This window comes from Phaethon lepturus, unplaced genomic scaffold, assembly GCF_000687285.1.
Source record: "Phaethon lepturus isolate BGI_N335 unplaced genomic scaffold, ASM68728v1 scaffold29312, whole genome shotgun sequence".
In the NCBI taxonomy this organism is placed as follows: Eukaryota; Metazoa; Chordata; class Aves; order Phaethontiformes; family Phaethontidae; genus Phaethon; species Phaethon lepturus.
In genome coordinates this window covers 39,389-53,115 of record NW_010524561.1, presented here as the reverse complement: position 1 = coordinate 53,115, position 13,727 = coordinate 39,389, and the positions used below count along the sequence as shown (strand labels likewise).

At 37.3% G+C, this 13,727-nt stretch overlaps 1 protein-coding gene across 4 annotated transcripts in view; it reads left to right on the top strand.

The window, feature by feature from the left end:
* Nucleotides 1–13,727, top strand: part of PLCB4 (phospholipase C, beta 4) — a 93,830-nt gene that overhangs the window by 44,372 nt on the left and 35,731 nt on the right. For all 4 annotated transcript variants that reach the window (XM_010282495.1, XM_010282494.1, XM_010282497.1 and 1 more), the window contains 6 exons: nucleotides 361–445; nucleotides 666–790; nucleotides 2,754–2,805; nucleotides 5,276–5,378; nucleotides 7,106–7,270; nucleotides 10,037–10,241. In XM_010282495.1, the coding sequence (XP_010280797.1) occupies nucleotides 361–445; nucleotides 666–790; nucleotides 2,754–2,805; nucleotides 5,276–5,378; nucleotides 7,106–7,270; nucleotides 10,037–10,241 (735 nt within the window). The remainder of the gene's footprint in view (nucleotides 1–360; nucleotides 446–665; nucleotides 791–2,753; nucleotides 2,806–5,275; nucleotides 5,379–7,105; nucleotides 7,271–10,036; nucleotides 10,242–13,727) is intronic.

The following is a 13,727-nucleotide window of genomic DNA, read 5'->3' as shown; positions in this document are numbered from 1 at the left end:
TCCATAAAATAAGGTGACCATGATTGTCACAGTGGTCAGCAGTTAGCTGATGCTTTCATAGTGCACACTAGACCATTTATCATGTTGTCTTGCCTTATCTAGCCACAAAACACATGCTCTGAATAACAGTTTTGTCTGAAACAAAAATGAAAGTTTTGTTGATTTCCCAGGAAGTTAAAGAAAAAGGCAAGTCAGAAATATTATGAAATTTCTCTTCAGTATAATTTGATTCTATGAGTGACAGATAATGGGGAAACAGACCAGAATTTGCTACATCCTGCTATTATGTATAGTGCATGATTTTGAATTTCAATTTGTCATTACAGAAGTGGTTTTAAATGTCTTCTCTTTTCTTTCTAGAACGTAATATTCATCATAATATGTCCTCCTTCAATGAATCAGTTGGACTGGGGTATTTAAAGACCCATGCCATTGAGTTTGTGAAGTATCCTTTCACCTTGTCATACCACTTCTCTACTAATGCTACAGATAAACGACAAATGTACCTTTCTAGATTTATAGCGTTCCACGTCTATAAAGGATAAGGGAACGTAGCTCATAGGATGAGAAATAGTAAGATTAATGTAATAAATATTGGAGATACTGCGATATGACCATACACTTCTATGATATTTTTATTTAATTTTCCTTGATGAATTATACAGTTATAATAAACGACAAATGAGTCGGATATACCCAAAGGGAGGCCGCGTGGATTCCAGTAATTACATGCCTCAAATTTTCTGGAACGCTGGCTGCCAGATGGTCTCACTGAACTATCAGACCCCAGGTAGGCAGCACCGACCAGTGAACCTCAATCCTAAAGAATGGCTTGGGCAGTAACTCTCAAACAGATGCCATGGATTTGCTTCCAGCATTTTCTGAGGAAACAGACATATGGCTAAATAATACAGTGTGGTGGAATTATGGAAGCGTAAGACAAGGAGCAATAAAGAAGCCATAGATGGAAGGAAAATTCAGTCCCCTTTCATGGAAAAATAATAGAGTACTGTAACTTCTCACATAAATGTTTTATTAATAAAAAGTATTAATTATAGGGAAATCACTGTTTTCACAAAACACAGCTTTGGCACAGTTGGGTGCATGTCTGCAAAGTAAAGATGAAGGAGTGTACAAATTAAGATGGTAGAAAGTAATGACTGTGTGCCAAATGCATTTCTAGACCAGTTATTGTGAGATGTTAAAGAGTCAGCATCAGAGAATGGGGTCTGAGATCCCAGCTGAGAGAATGATGCCAGGGAATGTAAATGCCTCTACACAGCATAAACTGAGAGGAGATGTATTGTTCCTGTTCAGTGAAGGTGTGAGTGTAACTAACAGGGTAGGGGGTTTTGTTGTTTTGTTTGTTTGTTTGTTTTAATTAATGTAGGAATGTCTTCAGTCATAAATGTAACAGACCAGTTTTTCCATTTTCTTTTTCTAACTGTGATAGTGCTTTTGTGCTTGCTTCCCCCCACCCTGAATGGTGTCTTTGGTACTGCAGGCACTCCTAATGACCATGCCCTGAGTTCTGTCCTGCAAAGCTTTGCACTGATTTCACTAGCTGAGGAAGCAATAAAAAGCTGTACTGGAATACACTGCTTGTAAAGCATTCCACTGGACACGATATGGAGGTTGGAGCAGATATGCAAGCTTCACTCTGCTCCCAACATTGCTTCTGCCTACTGCGTGTCATGCTGAACCCCTTTATATTGCGAAATAAAGAGTGGTAATTGTGTAATTGGAAGTGAGCAACTTTCCTGTATTAGTCTTCTATGATCCAACTGTACTGTCAGGCTGAAGAATAATTGACAAAATACAAGTTAAGGCTGCCCAGTAAAGCAAATAATAACTGATACGAGCATATGAGAATCTTGTATTTTGTGTAACAGAGAACATGCAGCAAAGATTTTGTTCCCTATTGAAGGCAGAGTCCATTGGGCAAGAGAATACCTGTGTTCTCGCTAAACAAGGATATTGTATTCTAGTGCAATTGGAAACCTGCAGGAAAACATACTATTTTTTACAAAGTTTGGGAGAGGGTTGGTTGTATGTTAACTGTGTATCTTTATATACAAGTACTGTAATAATGCATTGCATAAAACTCAGATGCTTTAAATGTTGAAACTAAGCAATGCTGCTGTGATCTTTTGCGGGTGGGGTTGGTATTTTATTCAATTAAGTCTATAGAAAACCAGTGTGATATTCATCTTGCCTTCTTTAAGACATCAGGATACAGATAGCTTCGTTGGAGGTAGTTGTCTATGGTCATTGTAGAGAAATACATACTTCTAGGATGTTTCATCTAGGATCTATTATATATCTGCCTTAGACTGAGGGTAATTGCACCATTAAAGTACCTTATTCAAAGTGATTTTAGATTACTAGCAGAAATGGAGACATCTATACTGTAGATACCAAAAGTTAGATGATGGAAATCCCATCCCAGGTGCTTAACATGACCACAGTCTGATGCTTCTCTGCCCACCGGGTGTGTTTTAATTCAGGAAGAGACTGTTTTCTGAGCACAGTGTAGACTTCAGCTTGGTTCATAAAGTTGTTACTACTGTGAAGAAATCTGAAGTTTCCCTGTTGCTTCATTTTAGTTCTTAGATGTGTGTTTTATATGCATTACATTTAATTTTCATTTAAACTGATTATTCTGGAAAAACATGCTTATTTTCTTTTCTGAAAAGGGTTCATCATCTGCATTATTTAGAAGGAAAGATAGTAATTTTTTTCTCTCATGACAGATTTAGCAATGCAGTTGAATCAAGGAAAATTTGAATATAATGGATCATGTGGGTGAGTGATATGATTTAAACTTGTCACTGTGTATCAGAGTCATTTACTATGGTTTTAATAAAATTTTGTCACTATTAATTATGTGTTCCAAAAAAAAATTGGATGCTAGGTGAATAGTAGAAATTAGCAGAATTCAGGAAGAATTATCCCCTGTAAGGAGGTATTCTGATGTATATGCTTCTTAATTATGCCCAGTTTTTAAAGATGAGATAGAATAGACTTTGTGTGCAAATTATGAAGAAGATCATGAATACCATACACAGTTATTTAAATATATCTTCAGCTTCTGTTCTCGATCTTTCATTGAAAATATGCCTCAGAATGGAGATTCATTGCACAGTTCACAGAACTGTGATATTTACATGGACAGGTTGAGTCTTAATACATGGGAAACACTTTTTTAACCTGTGTACTTTAGTTGGAGAGCAGATTTCACAGAGAATACTGAAGTGTTTCATCTCGCTAAGTTCTTGCTCATGACTTTTGCATAAAAAAAGGATGCTCAAGTGATGTTAATAGATTTTTCTCAAATGTTGAGTTTATACTTTAATCATTAACATTAGGAAAAAGAAGTTTGAATTATAGGAAATGACAGTCCAGAAATGCATTAAAATCTGCAAACTCATCCTGGGAAGAAACAACTCTTTACTAATGCAAATCTTATTCAGAAAGAAAATATGAGTAGATGAAGCTTGGTAAAGTACCTCATCTGTAGAATGGGCAACATAGTGCTTTGCCACTCCATGCCTTTATTTCACAGAATCACAGAATCATTAAGGTTTAAAAAGACCTTCAGGATCATCAAGTCCAACCATTAACCCAACACCACCATGCCCACTAAACTATGTCCCAAAGTGCCACGTCCACATGTTTTTTGAACACTTCCATTGATGGTGACTCCACCACGCCCTGGGCAGCCTGTTCCAATGCTTGACCACTCTCTCCGTAAAGAAATTTTTCCTAATAGCTAATCTAAACCTCATTTCAGTTGTAAACTCTCCAGATAGAGGCTGTTGGGTTTGACTAAGGTGCAGTCTCTAGTAATTTCAGTCAGAATAACAGAATTATAAGAAAAACAAAGCTTTTTTTATGGTAGAGTATGATTCTGTTCTTGTTTGACCCACAAGCCTAGTAAAAGAGCACGTATTCACTCTTGCCAAATTCTCTAAAGGACAGGCATCATTATAAACTGAATTACTTGATTCTTATGTCAATATTCTGGTATTACAGTAATAGTGGTAATATTTTGATATGCATTATAAATGTGGCGCTGTTTCAGTCACAGAAAACACACAAGGCAATGAAAATAAAAAATTACATTTCCTTCTGTCTGTACTCCTTTTTCTCTGATTTACAGTTTTCATGCTGGTACAACAAGATGGGGTCACTCTAGCTTCAGCATGTTTTATTTCAGCAGGCCTGAAGCAGAGGCTAAGGGTGGTTCTGATAGTTCCCTTCTTCCAATAACCTACTTCAAATTAATAATATATTATGAAATCACACACATTTATAGTGTAAGAAAAATGAGGAATATTAACTTTCCTAAGCAGCGTTATAAAAAAGTGGGAGAAAACATTGATATTCTTTCCATTGGAATTTTTCCAGCATTTTTTAATTCTGAATTCTATCTAGGCCTTTATACCATTGTGTACTAGTGATTCACTAGGGGGACTATGGGTGGATAAAAAAAATCTTGTAGCAGCTGTTGTCTGTCGGGGCTGCAGAATTAGCAAGATGACTCCAGTTACACGTTTTCTTCCATCAGTGGAGGAGAACACCTGTCATGTGTAGCGCAGCATTTCTGTGATCAGCTGCTATTTCATTTTGATGGCAGAATCCTTGGGTTTTGATTCATCAAAGCACGCATCAGCTTCATTGATATGTTGATCCAATGTATAGTCCTCAGGGATGTATTGTAAGTCTTATTACGGTAGTACCTTTCATGCTACTATAATTAACAATCTGTCAGCACTGACATTATCAGCTGTTTCCCCCAAGGTTTTAGAACAGAGATGAAAAAATTAGCTTCAAGTATGAGTCTTGACTCTATGGAGTCATTTAAAAAAATAAAATTGAATAAACCCTCTGTATTTTTCCAAAGTGTTAAAGAATTAAAACAAACAGAAGCATCTACTATTTATTATATGATAACTCACTGTGTTTTTAAAATGTGTTAGTAAATTATTTTGAAATGTCCTTGATTATATTACCTTTATTCTCAGCTTGAAATCCAGGGTTGATGTCACCTCTCAGTAGCTGATAATTCAAAATCAAGATTAACATTTATCTGTATTGTAGACAACCATATTTCCTTTTATTACCTGATACTTGCAGCTAGAACGATAGTCTGTATTTTACAATGCTTTAGGAGAGTTCATTGTTTAAAGCTAGAACATCCATTTCATTTGTATTTAGTACAATTTTAATTTTCACACAAGATTAATTTTCTTCTTCTTTTTCTTGAAATAAGGTATCTACTTAAACCAGATTTCATGCGACGACCAGATCGAACGTTTGACCCTTTCTCTGAAACTCCTGTAGATGGTGTAATTGCTGCAACATGTTCTGTACAGGTAAAACTGCAATAGAGAAACTTCTGTTATCACCTCCAAAATCACGTTTAAATGGCAACAGAAATAGCATATCTACAGAAAATGAGTTTGGATTGTGTGGATTTCTTCAAATTGTTTCCATTGGGTTTTTTTATTGCTGGCTAAGACTTCTGTGTTTACTTGATCTTAGTGGAACATGATAGAATTAGAAATGGTTTGTTATTATATGTTATCACTGAATTTTAAACCCCTTTGTGCTCTTTTTGAATTATATCCGCCTCACGAATGAATGAATGAGTGAAGTTCATTTCTGCAGACAGTATGAAATTATACAAACAACCTTAGAGCAAGGAGGAATATGGGCACACATGGACAGGTTATTTTCAAAATAAGTAAAGAAAAATTGTTCTTGTGATGGAGGTCCTTACTTTGGAGTTATCTATCAGTAACAAAGTCCATAAAACATCTGTTGTAGTTCCAAAGCATGGTTAGCTATCACGTTTTGGAAGGAGACTGACAACTGTAAAACCTGTTTTGTGACTTGGCAGTCTATTCTCTTTGCTCAGATACCCTATGTGCAGCTTAACAAAAGACAAGCTTTGAACTATCACTTTCTATGTACAGCATGGAAATTTCAAACTCTATCCGACCAAGGGTTCATTGTGCATTGTAGACACTTAACTAAGTTTTATTTGTACCTCCAGAAGAACAAAACCTGTTCATTAACGTTGTTTTTCTATAATGTTAATGACGGTACAATCCCTCCAAAAAGGAAGTAGGGTCTGGTGGTGAAAACATAAGTATCACTAGAGGAGAGTTCTTAGATCACATATTTTGCCACCTGCTCCTCTTGTGTGACTAAAACTAGTATAAAATTCCGGATAAATGCTGTTATAAAAGAGTGGACCAAAGCTGGTGATGCTACCCCTCAGCAACATAACTTTTCAGATTTGTTATCCAGCGTGTTCCTTGGTGTAGAATATTAGATCATTAAAAGAAAAAGACTCAAAATTAACTTAGGTCCATGAAATCATGTTTCAATTTTTTTCTTCCCTCCTTGATCGTAGTAATGAAAACATTATCTGTATTTTTAAGTAGTAGATCGTCTTGATAGAAAAAAAAATTTCCCTGGAGTAGTCACCTACTGTGGCTAGATTAATCTTGACTTGGAGTAAGATTGCAACAAATCTTCATGTACATAACAATATACAGGAGTCGTGTGGGTTTTTTGTTTGTTGGCTTTTCAAGCATCCTACACTTCCCAGACACATAATAAATAGACTGCCATCTAATTAGTTTAAAACCTTTACCTAAGTGAAAGCAGAGCAATAGCTTCCTTTCACCTTTTTGTAGTCAGGACATATAATAGATGACAGTGGTTCCAGACAGAAATTGTAAAGTTGCAAATAGCAGTGCCAAATCTGGTTGTTTGATTCAGTGTTTTTCAGTAATACAGTGAACACATCAGCTAATTAGGCTGACCGACTTACAACTCTTAATACCATAGCACAATGAGCACAATCATTTCAAATTAAGGATATATTTAAGGTCTTATCACAAAAGCTTTTCTAAAGGATTGCAATTTTAGCACTAAATATACCATTTTCATATGATGAAATAAATATATCTGTTCTGTATAAAGCATTTTTCAGACTGCTGTCAATAAAAAAATACCAGTATTTCCAGTATTCATAAAATGCTGTGTACTTTGTATTGCTTTTCCTTACTGCTCTGTTATTATGTTGCAGGTAATATCTGGTCAGTTCTTGTCAGATAAAAAAATCGGTACGTATGTAGAAGTGGATATGTATGGTTTACCGACGGACACCATACGTAAAGAATTTCGAACACGCATGGTGATGAACAATGGTCTGAACCCTGTTTACAATGAAGAATCATTCGTATTTCGAAAGGTAGGATATTTGGAAGCCACAGTTTGTGGTTGCCAGCCCTTTTGCACATGAGCATCCTTGCTCACTTGAGCCACTCCTCCCTGCTTCAGTCTGACTGCTCACATGAATAAATACTGCTCCCATGAAAAAGGGTTTGTAGGGTTCCTGTTTACTACAGTGAACAATCTAAAGCTAAAATAAGCTTTCAAGAGGTTGTTTGTTTGTTTTTTAATTTCTTTTGCTTTGTTTTATTTTTCTAATGGATAACCTCGGTAGCTGTCACATGATTTTTTTTTTTGTTTCTGTTTGGCTTTTCCCTCCCCTTTGCGTCCTCCTCCCACTTGGAGGTAGCCACCTCCTCCGTGGCCATGCCTGTGTTCAAGGTATGCAGTCTGCTCAGAATGAGCCCCCGCTGGTGGACACCATCATTCCTTGGAGATTTCTTCCCTGCCCTGGCAGTGGCTGCTATCTTGCACTGTTCCTTCAGCCCAGAGGGCAGGTGAGATGCTGCATCCAAAGCTAAGGTCAATGTTATTACATGGAAAAGTTGGAAGGGTGCTGTGTTCCTCAGACGTGTTGCCAGCTCCCTCCTTCAGTAGTCCATGTGTATCATGTACCTTTTTCTTTTTTTTTTAATAACAAAAGAAAAACAAACCTTTTTTTCTCGGTATGGGGGATTTAAAGAGAGATCAGTCATCTGTGTTCATTTTTTATCTCTCAGTCTTTCTATATATATGATACACACACATATATATACATATTTTTATTTTTACTTTTTTTCCTGTCGACTGGAGTTTCATCCAGACTACATGTGTTAGCAGTGCTGTCTTTGATAACATCCGTTTTGCTTACACCTGTTTTGTTGTCATGCAAAATTGTTGCTCTTTTATTCCAAAGTGACAGGCTTTGCCAAGTGGTGATAACACACTTCACACTTGAGTATATTACACACATAATCTGCTTTTTTAACAGTATAACTAGTTTTTAATAGAAACGTAGTTAATGCAAGAGGTTTTTCTGGACTCAAATATATTCTGGAATGAATGTGACTTCAAGGTCTTTTCTCTGTATGTGAGGAGGCACAGGGAAGATGCTTAGATACTATGACAGGCAATCATGCTGCTCATGGCTTGCTGGCCATATGGCCAGTATCTGCTGCTTTCTGATTTCTGAAATCAAAAGGGCCATAAACTACAGGGTGCACACAGCTTCAGTCTAAAAGGGGAGTACCTGTGTATCGTGGCATGGGTACAGTGGCTAATGCCACTGTTCCTCAGACTTTCTGCTCTATTCTGCAATGAACAATTACATGGTCACACATTCGCTTGAATAACTCATACTGTAAGTCAACCAAGAGATTATTTTTCTTCATCTCAGGCCCTTATCATATCAAGCTTAGCATTGTAATCAAGACGTATAATGGTGACCAAGCAGATGAGTGACATAACACAGCAGGAACAATTCCTTTTGTTGGAGGAAATGAAGACGTGGGGTGTACAGTCCTAAAATGTCGTGAGGGTCAAAGTGTCTGTCACAATTAATGTTCTGCCACAGAACAAATTAATGGAGAGGGAACGATAACATTCTTAGTCCCCACTCCTGCTCCCTAGCAAATCTGTATCTGAGCCCATCATGTAATGAAAGATGTCCTGATCTGTGGCCTGTAGAGGAGAGATTTTACCCGACTTATTTGGGTTACAGTGTCCTCCTCAAGCTGATGCCTAATCTTACACAGTTGCTCTCAGGTAATGTGTTTGATTGTTCTTCTGTCACGTTTTCTTGTTTTTATTTTAGTTAAAGCTTCAGTCATTCTAACCCAAGTTTCGTGTTGTCACTCTGTTGTGTAAGGGGGAGGATGGTGTGAGTGCTAACCTGTGCTAGGACCAAAAGCATACTTTATTTTGTGCCCTCTAAGACTGAAAATGAAAGTGGCAGGGAGAAAGTCTAAGGGAGATAGTAGATGCAGTTTTACTTAGGTCTTTCTTTTTGTCTTGTAAGCATCAACGAATAGAGCCAGTTAGAGAAGGAGTGGGAAGACTTTTCTGAGCTGGCAGAGAGGGTGCGCCTCTTGGTTAGGCTGTCTGTTCCGTGCACAGAGGCAGCACCTTTGTTCCAGGGAAGGCAGGGGACTTTTTTTGTTCCTGTTTCGGTCAGTCCAGATGGGGGCTGACAGATGCAGATAGCTGGCAGCATCCCCACCCACCATGCATACCTTGTACCCTTCATGTCATGAGTACAGTGCGCACAATTCTGCTGACAGCACACCATTTCAGCAGGTCTGTCACCCTGTCCTGCCCTCCTCTGCCTACTTCTCCCCTTCACAGAACCCATAGTTCAGCATACATCCCCATCAACTTGCGCTTGCGCTCTTTCCATTCTTCATTGCCCTTTTGGATACATCCCAAATCCCATCTTTCTATCATAATTTCTCCCGATTCAGCACTATCTACCCTTTGATTGCCATTGTATCTGTCATTTCCCATGTAGTAATTACCTGCCTTCTTATCGATGTCACCAGTCTTCAGTAACGAAAAAAATATGCAGAATGTTTAGCTAGTATAACTGTAAGCTGCAGGATTTGCATATTCTGAAATCTACCCATTTAGGGTGAAAAAAAGCTATTCTAGGAAAGATTAATCTTAAAGTGTGCAGTTTGCAGGGATTGACATTGTCTTAAAGTGATGATAGTCTGTTTCTGACATTCAAAGTGAATGGTTCAAACATGGGAGGTGGGGAGGGTGCTACTGTATTAGAGTCACTGAATTTCTTCCTTTTATGGCTCCCCAGGTTATTCTCCCTGATCTTGCTGTCCTGAGAATAGCAGTGTATGATGACAATAATAAGTTGATTGGTCAGAGGATCCTGCCTCTGGATGGTCTGCAAGCAGGTTACAGACACATTTCCCTTCGGAATGAGGGCAACAAACCACTCTCTCTTCCAACGGTTTTCTGCAACATTGTGCTTAAAACATATGTGCCTGATGGTTTCGGAGGTGAGATAAACTTGTATCTCAGTGCGCTGTAGATCTTAAGTGTTGGTGTGGAAGTACTGAAATACTGTGATGTCAGTATGCCAGCCAGAAGCAGACACACAATGCTGGAGGATTTTAAAGATTAAGTATTTTAACTCCTTAGAAACCCTGCATGTTCAGTTAAGAAATCAGCTTTCAGACTAAGTGCCTGCCTCAGTGTTAATGACATGTATCTGTTAAGTGAAAAAATAGTATGGAAAAGAAGCTGATACTAGAGTTGGCTCAATTTGATTTTCTCTGTTGACCTTTTAGGAAGATTCTTCCTTTGATTTTTTTTTTTAAATTACTTTTTTTCTGACATAAATATTTGTAAGTTTATCATGTATTTTAGCTGTATTGTTTGGCTTATAGGTATAAACAATTGATGCAGAATCTAGACGTGTTTTTTCAAACCAAATGACTTTTGTGTGCTTGAGAATGTTGCCGTATTGTTAAAAATGTGAAAGAATTTAGCATCCAAAACCTCTCTGCATTTTTCTCTCCCAATTTTACATGGTTTTGTTGTATTTTAAATATTTTTGGTGTTTCGGGGAAGTTCTTTTCAATGTGAGCCATTTCCATGATCAGGTTGGCAGGGCCATGGTCATTTATACCGAGTGGTGGCACATTGCCACATATGGATAGGAACAAACAGCTGAGAATAATCATTACAACACTTAAACCAGTGTAATGTGTAAGTTCACCCTGAGAGTATACCTCTGGGAAATGTTTTCTTCACTGCAGATGTAATCCACTTGTACATTAGACAATATGTAAACCATTTAAAACTCTAAAATAGAAATTGCGTTAAACGTTAGTGCTCTGACTCTGCAGCAAAATGAAGTTTACCTTAGAGTTGATTGGTGAAACTTTATTGATAAAAATGATGTTTTGCTTTTTGTGTAAATTATTTCAAACCTGATGTCTATGCAAAGAATTACTACCACTTCTCTGACCGTAATTTCCATAATACAAACTGGAGAAAGAAAAGACTCACTTAAATATATTAGATAATGTATTTTCAAGACTCTGCTTGCTGGTATTTATCCAGGCTTTAAAAAAATGAACATGCCTAGATTTCAGCAACAATATTTCATGGAAAAAGTTAAGCATGTACAGACGTGTTTGTGGTGTTCATACATGAAATCCTGGTTGCTGGCAAGTCAGCTGGAGTTTTGCCACAGGTCTTGGAGCATGCCTTTATGTTTCATCTACAGTATTTAACTTAAGGGACTTTGTCTCAAGACAAATGTAAGCTTCTGCTTAAGCTTTAGATTCTCGAGGCAGTAACTGAACTGTGAATCTAAGAGACGCATTTAAGCATGTGCTTTAATTCTTTCCTGAACTTAAGCTTTTGACAGTGAATGACTCAGTTAAAATATTTTCTAAACTAGGGACATACTTCTGATTTGGGACTGTTGTTTTTCTCAATGATACACCAGAGTATCATTCTAAGAGCAGAATTTAAACTTAGCAGAGTTTGATGTGGCTCAAGCTGCTGAGTGTGCTGGTCACATAGGGAGAAAATATTTTTAATTGTCTTTTTCAAACTGTATTATACAAATTCAGAATTGAAACACTTGTTTTTCAAAGAGAATTTGAACACCAGTTTAGACTTTGCAAATTGTGTGCAGTTCAGTACTGGTTGATGTACTACATTGTCAGCATTGGTACAGTTGTTTTTTTCTGGTAGAGGTGAGGACATAGAAAAACATTACTACCGCTAAGTAATGGTAAAATGCTAGTAGAATGAGAGAACTAGTTGTCATAGCTTACTGTCAGTGTTGGGAAAAACAGACTCCATATTAATATGAACTAAATGAGTTCAATGATTAGTTCTCCTCTCCCTTCCTAGATAAGTCTTGATGTGTCTCCTGTATTTTTCTCATTGATGTAGAACAACAGCATGATGAACAACTGGGAAGTAATTTTTGACACTCAGGTGGAGTCATTAGTATTCAGTTGGCATGTGTTTTTTAATTGCTTATCATCTGCAGTGAACCTCTCATTGTTTTATGAGCTATCATTAGGATCTCCATAGTTGTTTTAGCAAACCCGTAGGAGGGTATAGCTCAATTCAATAGCTGCCTACTTTTTTATTTCTTTATTTTTTAACCTGTATGAGTAAGATTTAAAAACTTGCACTGAATAATAACTAGAATGGGTAATGCAGTGTAGGCTTTAAAAGAAGCATAATTTTATTTTTCATGTAACTTAGTAATTTCTTGTGGTTTATTTGCATCAGTTTTACTCTGTAAAACACAATACTGGCACAAATTAATACAAATAGAAGTAGCTTTCTCCAAAGAGAAGCTTCTATAATAGAATTCTGTTTGAAAGTAAGCATGGCTACTTAGGTTAGCAGTTAATGTCCTCTGTAATGTACTTTTCCAGTGATCTTCCTAGTTTTATATTTAATTGCGATTCTTCTATAAAATGCTATTCCCCACCCCCACCTTACCTCACAGGGGAGAAAGAAGAACGTAAGCAGCGGACAAATGATAATGTGAGAAGCAGTGATGAGTCACATCCCCCTTGTAGAAATGCTGAGCCTTTGGTGATGTGCTTTGTGCGGTTAGTAATACAATTTACAAAGGTCTCGCTCTCCCAAACATGTTAGTTGGTTTTACCTTGAAGCTCGTGATAATCAAGTTCCATTTTCAAATGACACATCATATTAGTAGGATAGTCCTGGATTTTCATTAAGGAGTGACTGCCAAGGGCAAAAAGACATGCTTACTAACTTAGGGAAAAGGGAAACAGTCAGTCCTGAGCTACAAGGGCATTCTTAAGGTTGAAAATAAATTCTGCATGGTTTTTGTGTATATGCAGTAAGTTTCAGAAGACATTGTTGGGTCACAACAGTTATTGGGGAAAACCTATTTGTGTAGATAAACAGAGCTGTTAAGGGTAATGCTATGTATTTAATACAACTTTTATTGGAATGGGAGCCCTGTCTGTGCTTTTCTTGCTTGAGAAGTGCATCTGGTGACTTCAGAAGAACATTTTGTAGAACAACTTAGGTTGGAAGGGAGATGATACAGTCCAGCCCCTAGTTTGCACAAGAAGGATATCAAGTTTCTTCCCAAAGCTTTTGATGGGTTGGATATTTTTACAGACCTGGTCAGTGGACCAGCTTCTTTTTCTAGCATCATTGTAAGAGCTGAAGAGATGACATGAAACGTGGGCAAAATTCAAATGATGATGAAAACCGTGAGTGTGAGAACTGTCACTGAAGAAATAATGGCCTGTTATGCTAGTGAGACCATCTAGAATACAAGGATACATTTATCGCTTACTCATAAGCAGCCAAAAATAGGGCTTTGCAGCATCCTGCAAAGGAACAGCTTCCTTGCAAGTGAAGCTCTGTCCATGGTCGTCCTAACAGTCGTGAAAAAAAACCTGAGTTAATTAAATGACAATATTTTGTAGTGAATGATGAGTCAGGCTGCAGCGTTCAAACTTCCT